Source organism: Anguilla rostrata, chromosome 9 (assembly GCF_018555375.3).
Source record: "Anguilla rostrata isolate EN2019 chromosome 9, ASM1855537v3, whole genome shotgun sequence".
Lineage (NCBI taxonomy): Eukaryota > Metazoa > Chordata > Actinopteri > Anguilliformes > Anguillidae > Anguilla > Anguilla rostrata.
The window spans coordinates 8,368,420-8,385,760 of record NC_057941.1 but is presented as its reverse complement, the minus strand read 5'-3'; the positions used below and the strand labels follow the sequence as shown (position 1 = coordinate 8,385,760).

Genomic DNA, 17,341 nt, shown 5'->3' with positions numbered 1-17,341 from the left:
ATAAAAATAAAAATGTGTTTCACAATGTAAAAATGAGTTCTAATTACTACTGCTACTGCTGCCACAACAATAATCATAATGATAATGGAATTTTCGTATTTTTGTCCAGGGTAATCCTTAAATTACTGAAATCTACCAGTCAAACCCCACATTTCATAACTATAACAGAAATAAGGTTACTGCAAACGGGCTTGGCTTACCTAGCTCACCGATGGTGTGAAACAAGCCATGCACAGCAGTGCTCTGCTTTGACGCAGTCCAGGATATCTGGCTTAGCACACGTATCTCTTCAATTCTGGGTGTACAACTGATGTCCAGGACCCGTGAAAACAATTTATGCTTCTAGGAAGGAGTATTTCAAAGAGCACTTGAGCACAAAAACGCTTCCTTTACACGCTCTTCTACATCCGTTGCGTGTTACTAAAACGGGTCTCCTCCTAGTTGAGTGGGAAACACCTTCTCAGTGGGTGAGTAACGCAGAAGACCTCTATAGGAAACGCAAGGGCAGTGTACTCACATATGCATACTAAATGCAATTTAGAATCACACTTACAGGCAAATTAAAAGTAAGTATGTGCCTTGTGTTAACATACCAAAAAAAAGAAAAATAAGATTTCCTTTAGGAAAATACTGGCATCTGCACCGGAGGTCGCACTGTTGATTACTGGTGGTTCTTGAATGCGTGTCTGTGTCAGTCTGTAAGCAGGCCATGGAGGGGGGCGGGAGGGAGGTGGAGGAGGGGGGGGGGGTATTTCCTTTCACCCTGAGGTGGTCAGCGCTGAATGTCAGCGGGGGGGGGTTTCAGTTTAGAGAAACGGCTCCAAACCTGTGAGAATGCAGGTCTGAGCGCAGGCAGACGGCAGCGAAGTGAAGAGTTGCGGTTTTCCTCTGCATTTTTAGAGCTCGGTGGTCACAGAAACGAGCACACAGGCATGCGCTACCTCGCGCCACAGAAATCACACTGGCCTTGAAGTGCAAGAAAGAAACTTCACGCTCCACGACGATGCTAGCGCTAGCTGCAGCTTCACAACATGTAGAAATGGTCTTAAATACTTTGCGTAAACTTTACCATTGCATGTCAGACTATCAGTTTATTAATAATAACAATAATAATAATATAAAGTGCTTTTCTCACCACCCAGCAATTCTTTACAGTGATACAGTGAGGGGGAAACTCACCTCAACCACCACCAATGTGTAGTACCTACGTGGGTGATGCATGGCAGCCATTTTGAGCCAGAACGCTCGCCACAGATCAGCTCAGGTGGAGAGAAAGAGCACAGTTTCTGGCCAATTAAATCAGGGGATGATTAAATGGTAAATGGACTGCATTTATATAGCGCTTATCCAAGCGCTACAATGATGCCTCATTCGCAGAGCATAGGGTAGGTCTGCTCAAGGACACTTCGACATGCCCAGGGCGGGGTTTGAACCGGCAACCCTCCGACTGCCAGACAATCGGTCTTACCTCCTGAGCTATTATTAGGTGGCACATTAACTTTACAGATGAACGAGATTGCCTCCATACGCAACTCCACTTACAGTATCTCTACTGGAGCAAACGAATATGAATCATTGCATAATTGAATATGAATAACTGAGTGCTGTATCAGTCTAATGTGTTGTGTAACTTATGAAATTTGCGTAATTTCTGTAATGGCCAGCTCAGGCTAATTCAATGAATGGTTTCAGTATGTATAAACCCAGAGTATTTCATAGACATGAATGAACGAAGCACTAGCATAGCAAGCACAGCACACACAGTACATGAGCCTGCTCTTACTCTCCTGTGATCTCCCAATATGCCATAAACATCATCAAATCTCCCTTCAGAAATGGCACCGGGATGGAAAAATCACAGCGTTCATCCACAGTATTTAATTGGTTGTTCGTACAATAGTTACAGATAAACAAGATTCACTCCATACACAACTACATTCAGGTACATTTTATACATCTCAAATTCCTACACATCTTTTTTTCCAAAACACACATATGTACATGGGCTTTATCTTTCCAGAATCAATGTCAGTGCAATGTATTTTTCTTTTTAAATTCTTTACACAATACTTTACAAAATAAATTTCATTAAATGAATACACATCCGTCAGTCCGTCGGAATTAATTTAACAAATAGATTACAGCTAATGACAAAAGGACAAGACGATTCAGTAGTACACCGCACTTCTTCCACTGTGGACCTAGCTCCTTATCGGACAAATGACCTCTGTATTAGCAGGCAAAAATTAAAATAAAATAAAAAATATTTTTAAAAGCTTTAAAATGAGCGTTTTAAGAGAACGAGCCGTATCTATGCTGATTTTGCACATGTACAGGTTTCAGACTACAGTGGGCTAGGTGGGTTAGAGAAGGAGAATCATGGCCAAACTCGCTGCTGTGTTGACGCTGGGGGACAGTGCCATTACACCGATGAGCGCAGTACATACAGAACCTGAAATGCCACAGCTCTACACAGAGGAAAAGTGTATTTTCATAAAACACGAGTTACAGGCTGCAAGTTGATCTGGCTGTAAGATGGAGGCATCTGCTGTGTGAACAAATGCCATCAAAGTAGGGACCCTTCCTAGCCTAGCTCCCACATTCAAAGCCAGCGCAGTTCTAAAAAGAGAAATGAAAAGCAGTTGCATTCTACTACACCTGTCCTCGTTCAGTCTCATCATTTCACCCACATATCATCTACCATCATTATACAATTATTATTTCTCACAGAGTGGTTTTAGTATTCGACAGCTCAGTTTTTTCAGTTAAATGAACTGAATTAAAAGGAGAGTTTACACGTATAAATAAGTTACAACAACACAGTTAAATCCATTCCACCGACAGCGCTCGCTAACATCTATGAGATTTTCACATCGCTGTTGTGATGAAGGGTGAGGAGACAAGACAGCCAGGAGGACTGTCTGCTACTTGAACAGTAGGCCACAAAGCCATGGGCGACAGCTATTCTGAGCCTGTGGCCGATTTTACAATGCGTCACAGCGCTGGCCAAGAGTGAGCGTGCTCCCAGAACCTCACCACACAAGCATCTTTCAACCTACATTCAACTGAAGTCCCTCAAAAGCCAATCAGGTTCCAGCTTAGCTGTGATGGTTCCAGTTAGATGTTAACGGTTGGTGGCAACTCACCGGCAGGCATGAATCAGATCAGAACGTGCAAGAAAACGTGTCCGATCACAGCGGCGATTCGAATGCTTCTGCTAATGAAAGCTCTCAATTCAGTGCTACAGGAAGCCAGATAATATACCCAACAAGTAACATCTGCACAAAAATTGAAAGAACTGCCCAAATGTACACGTTTAAATTTAGTCTACACAGCTACTTACAGTCTCTTATGACACAAATCATAAAATGCCATGCCGAGGGTCTTCTCCCAAGCACACGGCAGACTCTCGGCGTGCGAATCGATGACAAAAACAAGCTTTTCAAACTCAGAAGAAACGGGAAGAAACGCATCGGTAGGCCGGACTGAACGCAAACAAGCGAACTGCTCTGAACGGATCACACGGAATCGCGGGGAAGTGGACAGAATGAGAATAATCCTGTGCGATTTTGTTTGAAAGGAAGACTGCGCACTTTGTAAGAAAGCGCGGCGAGCGACGCTTTGACCAAAACACAGGTGCTGCTGAACGTCTGAGAACGGCTCAAAATGGCACGGAGGAGAGGATGCACGGAACCTGCCCTGCAGAAGCAAATTAAAAACCAATGCGATGGGTCATATAAAAAGCAAACCACTAAAAAAATGAGCGTACTGAGACTTAATGCGTGTTGCATGGCACCCAACCCATATATAAATCAAAACATTTCAACTCGCGTTCGCGAGTTTTTTGTTTTTAAAAAGTGCACAAAATCCACTCCAATGCCAAAAACGCTACTTACACGGGGCAGCTTGACACACAGACCTCTGCTTTTGGCAGTTACAAAGTGCAAACTACAGCTCCCACAGTTCCCCTTGGTTCTGACGTGGGCTATGTCATTCCATGAATTTGAAATGCACTCATTTTCGTTTTTGCAAGTGCGAGTACAGGATTCAGGAAGGACGTGTCCGTCGGCCTCTCTCTAGTGTACTGCGAGGGTTTCGGGCACTGTCCGTGTCCCAACCCTGTCACTGTTACGACAGTAAGCCAGTACACTGCACACACACAAAAACAAACAAGAAAATAAAACAATACTGAGGTAGCGTATGAGGTTTTCTGCCGACAGCGTCTTAATAGCTCTTACAGTTTCAACCACAGTGTTCCACACGCTTACACGTTTCTACACTAAAGTGGTGACAACAGCTACCGTGGCACACCGTGCTGGACCTGTAAGAAGATCTGTCCTCATTGAGCTCACGCAGGTGCGGCAATCCGCCCGCCAGACATGCAAATGATGACCAGCGCCACCTGAGCACACGCACAGAAACACGCCTCTAAAGTGTACAACGCGTGCGCACGTCATGTTGCATATTGAGACCGGTGCTGCGGAAACACATCTGACATCAATAATAATAACAAGCATGTTAGGGGTCAGGGAGGGTAACACTTCACTTGGCAACTAGCGACACGTAAACCCAAACCCTCTCTCTCTCTCTCTCTCTCTCTCTCTCACGTTTTTGTTTGAAATTACAGGTCACGGGCAGAGCTGGACAGAAGTACCGCCGCAGGGAGAAGCTACCCTTCCGGGACGAGGTTCCTTATGTGATAACTAGCGACAGATAAGAAGGGCGCGCGTTGTGCTTCGGGTACAGAAGTGAAGCCCCTCCCCCCCCCCACCCACCCCCCCGCCACGGGGCTGCGGCTCCGCATGGACCGTGGGGGAGGGACCGCTGGCGGAGGAGCGCGTCGTCACTGGAGGACGCAGTACTTCTTGTAGTCCGACTCAAAGTCCTCGTCCATGCTGCTGGTGTCCGCCATCTTCTTCCCGTCCGTCCGGGGCAGGAAGCGGGAGCAGTCCACGCCCTGCTGCTCGTAGAACAGGATGTAGGCCGAGTCCGCGTCTATCTCGTCGGAGCGCAGTTCCTGAGGGAGGAATCATTCAAAAAAAAAAGACAGGAAGCAACTCAGTTGTGATGGACAGCAAAGCTACAAATATTAGCCGCGGGTGACTTAGTGCCGATTCTGCTTAAGACACGATCCAGGGCCTCACCTTGCAGCTGCTGTCGTTGTAGCAGTACCACTTCTCATTGGGGTTTTTGGCATACGTCACATAGTGGCCTCCTCCCAGAATTCCAGAGTGACACTGCGGGAGCACGAGACACATGACCGTACATTATGAAGGGCAAGCATGTACAATTCAGCTTCATAAACACAAATAAATGCAAACCGAGAAGTAAAAATGCACTCCGGCACGCACTGAGATTGCATATAGGTTGTATATGGGGTCCAGGCAGACGTCGTCTCCATGGCGCTGGGCGGGCTCCAGGTCCGTGCCGTCCTCCGCGTGTCCGTCGCTCTGTCCGTTCTCCTGGCAGAGCCCTTCCGTCGCTGCGGCGGTGGCGTCGGCGTCCCTCCCCGGGGGGGCCTCCCCCTCGGCCGCGCCCTGCTCCTGCTCCTGCTCGCGCTCCGTAGAGCTCTCCCGCCCGCCGTCCAGGCTCTCCTTGCTGTCGGAGAGGCGGTGCCTGCTGCCCAGCTGGGGCAGGCGCAGTCGCCCCGCCCTCCGGCCCCCGCTCCTGGGGCAGTGGGAGGAGCCGCAGTCCCCACCCACCGGGGCGCTGGACTTCCGGCCCGCCGCAGGAGAAGCTGCAGACAGGAAACCACACACAGCACGAGCACACAGCTACACACAACGCGCACACACGGCGCTACACATCCGACACCGCAGCAGGACACGCACACCACACACACGAAAAACCACACACAAACACACACACACACAGCAACACACCACACACACACCACACCACCCAACAACACACTCACACACACACACACACACTCATGAGCTTCCCTGGTTCGGACCCACATCCACACACACTGGCAGCGATTGGAGAGCGAGGCTTCACGAACCCCAGAATGGGAGGAGTTACCAGTCTTCTCAGTGACCCACTGATCTGAACCAATCTCAACGCTTTGCTGTGCAGAGCAAGCAGTTGATTCGTTCCAGTAAGTCAGTGACTGACGGGCAGCTCCACCCATGACTAGGACCCATGAAAACTCCCCCTTCCGCAGTACAGACGGGTGCAGTAAGGAGTACAGACCTTTGGTGCTGTTGGGAGGACCGGCCGGGGCAGCGACGGAAGGTACGCTCCCCGCCTCGTCCTCACTGGCCTTCGGCGTTGGCCCCGCCTCCTGAGGCTCCTCCCCCGGGCACTCCTCCGGCCCCTGTTGGCCGTCCGCCTCCTCTCTCGGCGCCAGGAAGGCGCTGGGGTCGAACTTCTCCCTGGGGAACTTCACTATCTTCTGAGACTTGATCCAGCGCCCATTGACGAACTGGAACCGCTTCAAGTGGACTATCTGCAAGACAGGGCGAGCGGGTTACCAGGTGCTGCTACTCGCTCACTTACCAGCCGTTTGGCTGGGCTGCGTGGGGCGGTGTGGGGGCGGGGGGCGGCGCTCTCACCAGGACGGGGGGCAGCCTCCACAGGTCCAGCTTCTTGGTGGCCAGGCGGTGGGTCTTGCACTTGGAGCAGTAGTACTTCTCGTCCTCGCCCAGCTCCTCCTCGCTGGTGAAGGCCCGCAGGCAGCTGTCCAGGCTGATGGGCTCGGCCTGCGCCCGGCGGCTCTGCTCCACGCTGGCGTGCTCCTCCACCGTCTGCGGGACGAGAGAGGGAGAGGGAGAGAGGTGAAAACCCAACGAGCACACGTCACGGGTATGCACTTGTTGTACGTCGCTCTGGATAAGAGCATCTGCCAAATGCCTGTAATGTAATGTAATGTAATGTAATGGGTGTTGAGTTCAGATTTACGGTCGCTTCGTTCTGTTTCCGGTACAGCACTTCCTGTTAAACGCATCTGCGCACGTGCACTAGCACGTCTTGGCTGAACCGGAGTCGCGATGACCAAGGTGTAAATGAGTTCTTGTTTTGTGCCAACAAGTGAAGTGAGTAAAACTACAAAGTTGTCGTTACTGTGTTAGCAACGGGTAAAACCTCCATTTAAAACACCCAAAGTGTAATATGTCCTATGGTGTGAAAAGCAGAACTGGAAAAGACGTTGGTCAGAAATCAGGATAGCCGTAATTCACGAGGAGGAATGCAGTCCAAGCCCATTTAACAGGAGAGTTTAAGGCAGTGGTGTCAAACTCGTTGCCATGGAGGGCCGTGTGTATGCAGGTTTTCATTCCAGCCTCAGATCTTGATTATATAATTAGTTAAATTATTTGCTGAATTAGGGATGCAGGTTTGTGCACAATGGTGACCCGACGTCTATGGTGACCCGCATTGTCTAAATAAAAATTTTCTTATATTCTGTGCTTCAATGCAGTTAAACGCATATGGCTGAATGAGTAATTGGACTCAATTAAGGCAGCATTAATTGGTTGGAATGAAAACCTGCATACACACGGCCCTCCATGGCAACGAGTTTGACACCACTGGTTTAAGGTATTCCAGGGCTCTGTAAAAAAGCTCATTAGCGGTGGCAGAGGCGTGTGTCTCTCTCTCACCCTCTCCTGGGAGGTCTGGTAGCGCAGGTGCAGGGCGGTGGGGTCCCAGTCCACGGCGATGTAGGCGTTCCACACGGCAGCCTGGTCCTCGTTGCAGTGGACCGTGCAGCCGCGGCAGAACCTGCGGAGCGCGGAGAAAGCGCGGTCACGGTCACGCCCGATTCGACCGGGGGTCCGCGGGGGGGAGGTACCCGCCGAGGGGCGCGTTTCCACGGAAACCTCACCTGTACCACGGGCACCAGGCGCAGGAGTTCCCGTCCTTCTGCACCACGCGCAGGGTGAAGGGGTACTGGTAGCCCAGGCTGTCGTCACTGGAAGAGCGGGAGCCCATAGGAGGAAAGCACACTCAGCACACTGACTTTACTGAACATGGTAAATGGACTGCATTTATATAGCGCTTTTATCCAAAGCGCTTTACAATTGATGCTTCAAATTCACCAGAGCAATTAGGGGTTAGGTGTCTTGCTCAGGGACACTTCGACATGCCCCGGGCGGGGGATCGAACTGGCAACCCTCCGACTGCCAGACAAGCGCTCTTACCTCCTGAGCTATGTCGCCCCACATGAAACTGCTTCCATGGAAACTAGGTAATGCCAATGCCTTATTTATATAACATACGTAAATATGTGGCAGCAATGATGAAATGAAAACGATGAAGCAATTAATCACTATGATGTTTAAAATACTAATAGAAAATATTATGCACAATTAGTTAAACATAACAGTAAAGGCATCAGTTAGCCGTAAATTGTTGCTACTTGTTGCATTACTGCATTACTGAAGAAACTGGCACTGACTCTCATGGTTGTGTACGCTTGGGAAATTTTCTGGTCAAATCTGCATAATTTGTCAGGTAAAACTAGTGACGGTTAACAATAAAGTAAGATATTGGTTATAATTGTAGTAAATGAACCTGACAATTCACACAAAAATGAGCAATTCTGTGAATAGTTTTCAATCATTCTTTTTTTTTTTCCTCACATGAAACGTAAGAAAATAAGCAATAAATAATTGGGGGGAGCACAGCACCCAGCTGACACGACTGACATCAGACATGACACAGCTGCACTACACAAACTGCACAAGGAGCTATCCTCCACTGTCCAAATGTGCTCCACCAATGGTCCCATACATACTCTATCCTCTTCCGCAGAGTGGAAGCCACTATCCACAAAATCCCCTAAGCAGGCGTTTGTGCTGAAACATACAGGCCAACACACCTTCCAATAGATGAGAATAAATCACGTTCACAGGACCACTTATTGGTGATGGAGGAAGAGTGAACTTCTCTCCAGTTCTGATACTTGGTGTGGATTGCACGCATTTGAGCGTGGTCATGGTAAATGGTAAATGGGCTGCATTTATATAGCGCTTTTATCCAAAGCGCTTTACAATTGATGCCTCTCATTCGCCAGAGCAGTTAGGCGTTAGGTGTCTTGCTCAATGACACTTCGACATACCCAGGGCGGGGTTTGAACCGGCAACCCTCCGACTGCCAGACAACCGCTCTTACCTCCTGAGCTATGTCATGCGGTGCATGGTGGTGTGGGGGAAGGGGAGGGGACGCTCTCACCAGTCCTGGGCGTGGTTGCTGGCCTCCTGAGGGGGCAGGGGGCTGGCCAGGCGGGACACCTGTATCCACACGGCGTCGTACAGGTCCCTGGCCCGGGTGCGCACCGTGCAGGGCACGATGAGCGGCATGCCGAACAGACTGGGCCGGTTCTTCTGCGACGACAGGAAGTAGAGCTCCGCGCGCATCTGTGGAACCCGAACGCAGCGCGTCACCGTCTCGCGGGTTACCGCGGTAACACCTTACGCCTCCTGACCACGCCCCGCCGCGCTAAGCTAACCGGGTCTCGTTCACATCGTCTAAATCAGATCACACACGCCGATTAGCCTCTCCAATTCAATACTGCTACCACAAACTGGTAAAAGTAAATGCTGAGGGTTAACACAGCTACAAGTGTAGCGACTCTGCGCTGAACCTGCGCCCGTACAAAGAGCCCGTTTCTGTGCTAAGCAGCTCGGCGGGGCGCTTCTGAGGGGGGTCCCCTGAAGGGGTGCGGGCCTCACCATCTTCCGGTGGATGGCGATGATGTACCCGGTGAAGGGGCTGTCCTGCACGGGCACCACGTGGCCGTTGGGGATGCCGTTGGCCAGGCCCCTCTCCGTCCCGCAGGGCACCACGGTGCTGGGCATGCCGTTGGGCAGCACGCTGGGCTTCGCCAAGCCGCCGCCGCTGGCGGCCGGGACCGCCGTCCCGTTCAGCAGGGGTGCAACGTCTAAAATATTACACACGTCAGAGCCTTTCAAATGCAGAACTATTCCATTTACTACTGTAAACGTGCGCACACACAGACACAGACACACACAGAAATAGACACACAGACACACGCACAGGCACACACAGGAACACACATACACAAACACAGACACACACAAACACACACAGAGACGCGCACACACACACGCACGCACACACGCACGCACACACGCACACACACACACAGAAACAGACACACACACACACAGACACACACAGAAACAGGAACACACATACACAAACACAGATACAGACACACACAAACACACACAGAAACACACAGCAACAGACACACACAGAAACACACATACACAAACAGAGATACAGACACACACAAACACACACAGACACGCGCACACACATGCGCACACACACACGCACGCACACACGCACACACAGACACACACAGAAACAGGAACACATACACAAACACAGATACAAACACACACAAACACACACAGAGACGCACACACACACACACACGCACGCACACACGCACGCACACACGCACGCACACACGCACACACACACAGAAACAGACACACACACATACACAAACACAGATACAGACACACACAAACACACACACAAACGGGCACACACGCACGCACGCACGCACACATGCACGGACACACGCACCCTCACAATCACAAACCCACAGAGACAGACAGAGAGACACACACACACACACACACCCTCAGAAACACAAACCCACAGAGACAGACAGAGAGACACACACACAAACACAAACCCACAGAGACAGGCAGAGAGAGACACGCACTCAGACAGCAGGGCATATGCTCCAGTTGCAGAATGAGTCACACTCACCGGCGCGCACGGGGGAGACGACGGACGTAGGCGTGCCCGGGACAGGGACCTCGAACGCGCACAGGAACCCGCTCGCCGCCCGCCGCACCTTCTGGTTGTCCAGCGGAAAGTTCTAGAAACACAAGCGCGGGCCGGTTTTTTTCGCGGCTCATGACGCGCGGCAGCCCGAGCGCGGGAACCGGGGAGGGGGTTGGGGTGAGGGAGTCGGATTTGAGGTTAGGCTCTCTCCCGCACCTTGATGTTGGAGGAGTGCACCTCGGCCAGCAGGATCTGCTCGGGCTTCAGGCCGCAGAGCTCGCTCAGCTGCCTCTTCAGCGCCGTGTACTTCTCGTCCATGTTGAGCCGGAGGCCGTACCGCACCGGCGTGGAGCCGTCCAGCTTGATCACTGCGAACCAAACGCACTTCATCACCCTTCCCCTTTTCTCTCACCCCGTCCGAAGTGCCTCCCAGCAGCATATCACCCTTATTTTTCCGAATTAACTTCATCTAATTCATTAACCTGAATACATTTTTGACCTCATTTTTTTTTTTTTTAAAGATGAAATTATATCCCTGATATTTCTTTGAATTGCCGGAACGTTTAGGGGTGAAGCTGCTTGTGTGAAACGGGGCCTTAGCCTCGAGCAGTTAGGGGAAGGACTAATGCAATATACAGAGCGCTGGATGAGGGGCCTCACCGATGATCTCTAAGTGCATGGAGCTGTCCATGGGCAGGGGCAGGGACAGGAAGTTGAAGGGGTCGAAGCGCGCGCTGACGTGACCGCAGGTCTTGCACTTGACCTGGGACCGGAGCTGACCGTGGAACAGGTCCACCACGATGGAGCGGTTCCTCCTCAGGTGGTTGTCCCAGGCCTGTCGGAGGGGGGGCAGCGCTCAGTGGCGACCCGAATAGCCACGAGGCAAAGCGCACTCAACACAACAGACCGCGTTCCACCACTACCGCTCGAATGTAGTAAATCAGGCCTGGGGTAGGATGCATTACCCTTTAAACACTGCAGATTCCAGTGAAAGAAGTTTCAATAATAAATATTGCAAAGAAATATTCACCCACATTAAGGATGTTAGAATACATTCTAATTTCATGATTCTGTGCTTTGGCAAACTGTAGCTGGGATTCAATCAACATTTCCTGTTGACCTTCACTTACAATAAATGCAATTGTTACACGTCACAAACTCAGTTTGGTGAGTTCGTTTAAGCTATTGCTAATCTCACCACACTGCCTGTTAGACAGTTAAGGAAAAATATTGAACACCAGCCAATGTGTTCTTTAAAAAGTGCCAGGAAAAGCCTAAAGTTTTTCAAGAATTATACCAATTGTGTACGTTAGAGTACAATCTCCCCTTCAGAGTCTTGGTCAACCAAAGGACTATGAAGGAGAGAGCGGAGTGACATTGCACTTCTCCAGCACCGTGTGAACTCTGACCTCAGAGGCCACCTCCCTGTCCGGCCGCCCGTCGCTGTCCTTCAGCTCCACGTAGGGCTTCTCGTGGACACGGTTGAGGTCCTCGTGGAGGCCGTCCAGCAGGAACGCCAGCAGCTCCTGGGAGTCCTGCTGCTGGAAGCCGTTGAACCGCGGGGCGTACTTGGCTATCGTCCACTGAAAAAGGAAGAGAGGAAAGGGTGAAGTCGTTAAGAGGACAGGGCAGCCGAAAGCAGGGTCTGGCGAGTACTGAGCACGTGCAGATGACCCACCCTGAGCTTCAGAGGCGCCACGTTCTTCTGCGTCCCGCTCCACAGCTCCTGGACCAGGTCCCCGTAGCACTTGGCCATGTGACCGCGCATCCCCATGGGGTTGATTCTGCGGGGGGGGAAACGAGCACCACCTTACAGCCCCTCATTTGTGTCGAGCCTGGCATTCTGCACATTACAGCCCCATCTCACGACTGGGTCTGAGACAGTCTGCGTGAACGCCGCTCCCCGTCGAAGAAAAGCAAAACGAACGGTTTGCGGTGCGCGTCATGAAGACTCAAGGGCGAGCACGTACGTCCAGGCAAATCCACACACCACGCAGTCCACGCAAACTCAACGCGAGTGCACGTGATGGTAAACGGTAAATGGACTGCATTTATATAGCGCTTTTATCCAAAGCGCTTTACAATTGATGCCTCTGATTCACCAGAGCATTTAGGGGGTTAGGTGTCCTGCTCAGAGACACTTCGACACGCCCAGGGTGGGGCTCGAACCGGCAACCCTCCGACCGGCAGACGACCGCTCTTACCTCCCGAGCCATGTCGCTCAGGAGGTAAGAGCACGTGAAACGCAGATTCAAAAACACAGCAAAAGCCCTTACAAGCGGGTGCAAAAAACATGGGAGCAGCGACAGGCGACACGCGTGGTACGACTAGCGCTACAGGTTCTGTAGAGCGCAGGCGCGCCGGGGGCGACGGGCTGACGTCCACGCACCTGTTGAGCTCGTACAGGTGCCTCCCTGAGGTGAAGTACTCCGTCAGAGGCTTGGTGTTGCTCACGCACTGGATGCTGGAGTTCATGAAGCAGGTGTTCCCCAGATTACTCAGCCCCGTGGCCCCCTTTTCAGTCGGAACTGCAACAGACAAGAAGGTGGGGGTGGGGGTGGGGGGGTGGCGAGTCAAATTGAATAATACGCCTCACGCAAGACCCGATGCAATGTGCAAAAATGTAGGTCTTTTTCATGTTAATGCTGCAAACCCAGCAATGGAAGTACCTTTGTGTCGGTCCATCTTGCTGCTGTTGGCGATGAAGGACATTTCCTCAGGCCAGCTCATGTCCTTGTTTCGGACTAAAGCAAAGAACAGAGATAATAACCAAATTTATTTATTAGCTGCGCACAAATATCAAATGCGGAATGAAACGCAAACCTTTTTAGAAGTCGTTCAAATGAAGCGATTTTGGATTTTATGATTACCTTCGATGACCATGTGCTGTTCATCTGGTATCTTCAAATCTTCCAATCTGTGATCTTCGTCATCCAGCAGTGTGAGGTAATTCTGGAAATAAGGAAATAATCTTACATATTCCATAAACATTTATGGCCATCTTACAGAGAAAGCCAGGTGGAATTTACACTCCTGTTCCTGGTAAACACAAGGAAAGAATAAGCATATCCACTGTGTGGTACGTGTGCGGCAAGGCCTTCATCGTGTGTACAGTTTCACACAGCTGTGTTTACAGGCCCCTTATAGTGTGTACAGTTTTATACGGCTGTGTTTGCAGGCCCCTTATAGTGTGTACAGTTTTATATGGCTGTGTTTGCAGGCCCCTTATAGTATGTACAGTTTTATACGGCTGTGTTTGCAGGCCCGTTATAGTGTGTACAGTTTCATACGGCTGTGTTTGCAGGCCCCTTACAGTGTGTACAGTTTCATACGGCGATGTTTCTAGGCCCCTTGTATTGTGTACAGTTTGAAAGATCCTAGCTTGTAGGCCCCTCCTGTATGATGAGTGCAGTGTGTGGCTGTGTTTGTAGGCCCCCTGTATTGTGTACAGTTTGAAAGATCCTAGGTTGTAGGCCCCTCCTGTATGATGCGTGCAGTACGTTGCGGTGTTTTTGGGCCCCACCTCACTGTTGTAGAGCCACAGGCGCATGTCCTCGTCCTTGATGCGCAGCCGCTGGGACAGGTAGTCGTGGATGTCCTTGATGGTGTCCATCCTGCTGAAGCAGCCCGTGTAGGCCAGCACCCGCTTCAGAGGGGCACTGGGAGACGGCACGTTACCTGCAGGGAGAGCCGGCAACTACGGGTTTCACAGCGCTCTGACACACATGCACACACACACACTCACACACACACACACACACACACACACTCACACACAACCACTCACACTCACACACTTACACACTCACACACAACCACTCACACTCACACTCACACACACTCACACACAACCACTCACACTCACACACACACTCACACACACAGACACACACACACACACACACTCACACACACACACACACTCACACTCACACACAACCACTCACACTCACACACTCACACACAACCACTCACACTCACACTCACACACACTCACACACAACCACTCACTCACACACACACACACACACACAACCACTCACACACACACACACACACACACACACACACACACACACACACGCACACACACACACTCACACACACACACACACACACACACAACCACTCACACTCACACACATGCGCGCACACACACATGCACACACACACACACACATGCGCACACACACGCACACATGCATATACCCACACACACGCGCATACACACACACACACGCACGCATACACACATACAGACACGCACACAGAAACAGACAGACAGACAGACAGACAGATCGTACCCATGTTGACCCAGATGTTGGACTGGGGGGTGCGGGAGGCGGGCTGCTGCCGCAGGAAGAGCAGGTGTCGGGGGAAGAGCTCCAGCTCAGCCACGTCCGACTTCTGGTCCCGGATCACCTGGAGACAAGGATGCAGAGAGAGAGAGAGAGAGAGGGAGAGGGAGAGGGAGGGAGAGAGGGAGGGAGAGAGTGAGAGAGAGGGAGAGAGAGAGGGAGAGTGAGAAAGAGAGCGAGGGAGGGAGAGAGGGAGAGAGAGAGAGAGAGGGGGAGAGTGAGAAAGAGAATGAGGGAGGGAGGGAGTGAGTGAGAGAGAGATAGAGAGAGAGAGAGAGAGAGAGAGAGAGAGGGAGAGAGAAAGACAGAGACAGAGTGAGAGAGGGAGAGCGAGAGAGAGAGTGAGTGAGAGACAGACAGAGAGAGAACAGGTCCAGTCAGCAGGACTCAGTACACCACAGAACAGGCCCAAAGCTCCCAGCTCAGGGTCAGCCCCGCACACGGAGCTGGCGCTGCAGGGTACGTACCGGGCGGGGCAGGCTCAGGTTGGCACCGTACCAGTGGTACAGCGCCCTCCACACCGGCTCGGGGACTGTCTCAAAGTCCCGGCCCGCCGTCAGGGATCGCTTCAGACGCCCGCCCTCCAGGGTCAGCGTGGGGGCCTGGGGGAGAACACAGGTTACTGTGCCTGTGCTGCGCAGTGCACAGCGCAGGGGGAACACGGCATCTGCAGGGAAGTTCCCTTTTAGGCCTGATCTGCAGCCTCCTGTAAGACTCACCGCCTTCAGCTGAGCTTTAGCAGCTATGGGAGTGAGGAGTGGTAAAGCACACTGAACTGAGTCAAACCCTATCTGTGAGAGAGAGAATGTGTGTGTGTGTGTGTGTGTGTATGTGTGTGTTTGTGAGTGTGTGTGTGTGTATGTGTATGCCTGTGTATGTATGTTGTGTGAGATAGAGAGAATGTGGGGCTCCAATTCTCCTCACACATACACTGTGTATGCTGCTGCAGGCCCAGTAAAGGTATTTTATATGGACACACTCACGATTAAAAACGGGAAAAGGTTCCGCTAAACGAACGAATCATTGAATCGAATTGAACGAATCTCTTCCACTCCCTTATTGTCTTTATAACGCGTTACGTGTGAGCCGAGCGTGACGGACACCAGCAGCAGCCAGTAGCCCCTGAGGGGGGGCGGGGAGCAGACAGCGGCGCGGACGGCACCCACCTTCAGGGGCTCCGGGGCGACCAGGGGCTGGTTGTCGATGGCGCCCGGCCTCTGGGCCGCCAGGTGGGGGGGCAGGTTGCCGTTGGCTCCCAGGAAGCACTGGTTGTTGTTGTCTGAGGCGGCGTGCTGCCGAGCGAAGCAGATGTCTGTGCCTGAGCTGGAGGGGATGAGACCTGGGGGGGGGGGAGAGAGGGGGGGCGAGAGAGAGGGGGGGGAGGGGGGGTGAGAGAGAGGGGGGAAGGAGAGAAGAGGGAAGGGAGAGAGAGAGAAATGGGGAGGGAGAGAGGGGAGGAGAGAGAGAAAGAGGGAAGGGAGGGACAGAGAGAGAGAGGGGGGGAGGAGAAGGGAGGGGAGAGGAGAAAGAGAGAGAGTGAGGGAAAGGGAGAGACAGAGAGTGAGAGACATGGGGAATGGAGAAGGGCAGGGAGAGAGGAGAAAGAGAGAAAGAGAGCGTGTGAAAATGAGTGTCCTCTGACAGAGGAAGCTGGAGCGTTCAGCCAGAAATAGGAACACAGCTGGCATTCCAAATTGGAAGAAAAAAAAACAAAACCGATACATTTGGATGAGGAAAGTACTGGAACAAAAAAGAAAGAAACAAAAGCCCAGATCCCCTCGGAGCGCAGCGTCGTTTCCGAGGCGAAGGGAAGCCCCGCGCGGCGTTCCGGCGCTTACTTCCTCCGGCGGTCTCGGACGCCTCCGACGCGCTGGAGACGTTGTCGGAGAACTTCTCCTCGGAGGAGCTGTGGGAGCCGGCCATGCCGCCCGCGTCCGAGGCCTGCTCCCCGGAGGGCCCCGACAGCGAGCCCTTCCCCGCGCCCACCACCGAGGGCTGCTCCACCACGATCAGCCGGTTGTCCTGGAAACGACACAAACGGGGGTTCCAGCTCTCGGAAGTGAGGAGACGCCTCCGCGTGCTCCTCGGCCTTACGGGCCGTGTGGGAGGGGGCACGGGCAGTGTGAAGCAGGCCGCAGGCGCGGTTTGTGGCGGGGGGGGGCGTGCGTCCCTCGCCTTCTGAGGCAACGCAATTCATCAGAAATTGATAATAT

The 17,341-nt window shown here is 52.0% G+C and overlaps 1 protein-coding gene across 1 annotated transcript in view; it reads right to left on the bottom strand.

The window, feature by feature from the left end:
* Positions 1-1,858: 1,858 nt before the first annotated feature.
* Positions 1,859-17,341, bottom strand: part of LOC135262811 (ubiquitin carboxyl-terminal hydrolase 32-like) — a 36,298-nt gene continuing 20,815 nt past the window's right edge. Inside the window, exons 13-34 of the mRNA XM_064350083.1 lie at positions 16,967-17,150; positions 16,295-16,467; positions 15,596-15,730; positions 15,075-15,192; positions 14,294-14,448; positions 13,641-13,722; positions 13,440-13,514; positions 13,160-13,298; positions 12,449-12,554; positions 12,180-12,353; positions 11,431-11,605; positions 10,987-11,138; positions 10,753-10,864; positions 9,675-9,883; positions 9,175-9,359; positions 7,826-7,912; positions 7,602-7,722; positions 6,558-6,749; positions 6,196-6,451; positions 5,352-5,737; positions 5,145-5,237; positions 1,859-5,017 (exon numbers count right to left, since the gene is read on the bottom strand). Of these exons, the coding sequence (XP_064206153.1) occupies positions 4,844-5,017; positions 5,145-5,237; positions 5,352-5,737; positions 6,196-6,451; positions 6,558-6,749; positions 7,602-7,722; positions 7,826-7,912; positions 9,175-9,359; positions 9,675-9,883; positions 10,753-10,864; positions 10,987-11,138; positions 11,431-11,605; positions 12,180-12,353; positions 12,449-12,554; positions 13,160-13,298; positions 13,440-13,514; positions 13,641-13,722; positions 14,294-14,448; positions 15,075-15,192; positions 15,596-15,730; positions 16,295-16,467; positions 16,967-17,150 (3,483 nt within the window). The 3' untranslated portion in view covers positions 1,859-4,843. The remainder of the gene's footprint in view (positions 5,018-5,144; positions 5,238-5,351; positions 5,738-6,195; positions 6,452-6,557; positions 6,750-7,601; positions 7,723-7,825; positions 7,913-9,174; positions 9,360-9,674; positions 9,884-10,752; positions 10,865-10,986; positions 11,139-11,430; positions 11,606-12,179; positions 12,354-12,448; positions 12,555-13,159; positions 13,299-13,439; positions 13,515-13,640; positions 13,723-14,293; positions 14,449-15,074; positions 15,193-15,595; positions 15,731-16,294; positions 16,468-16,966; positions 17,151-17,341) is intronic.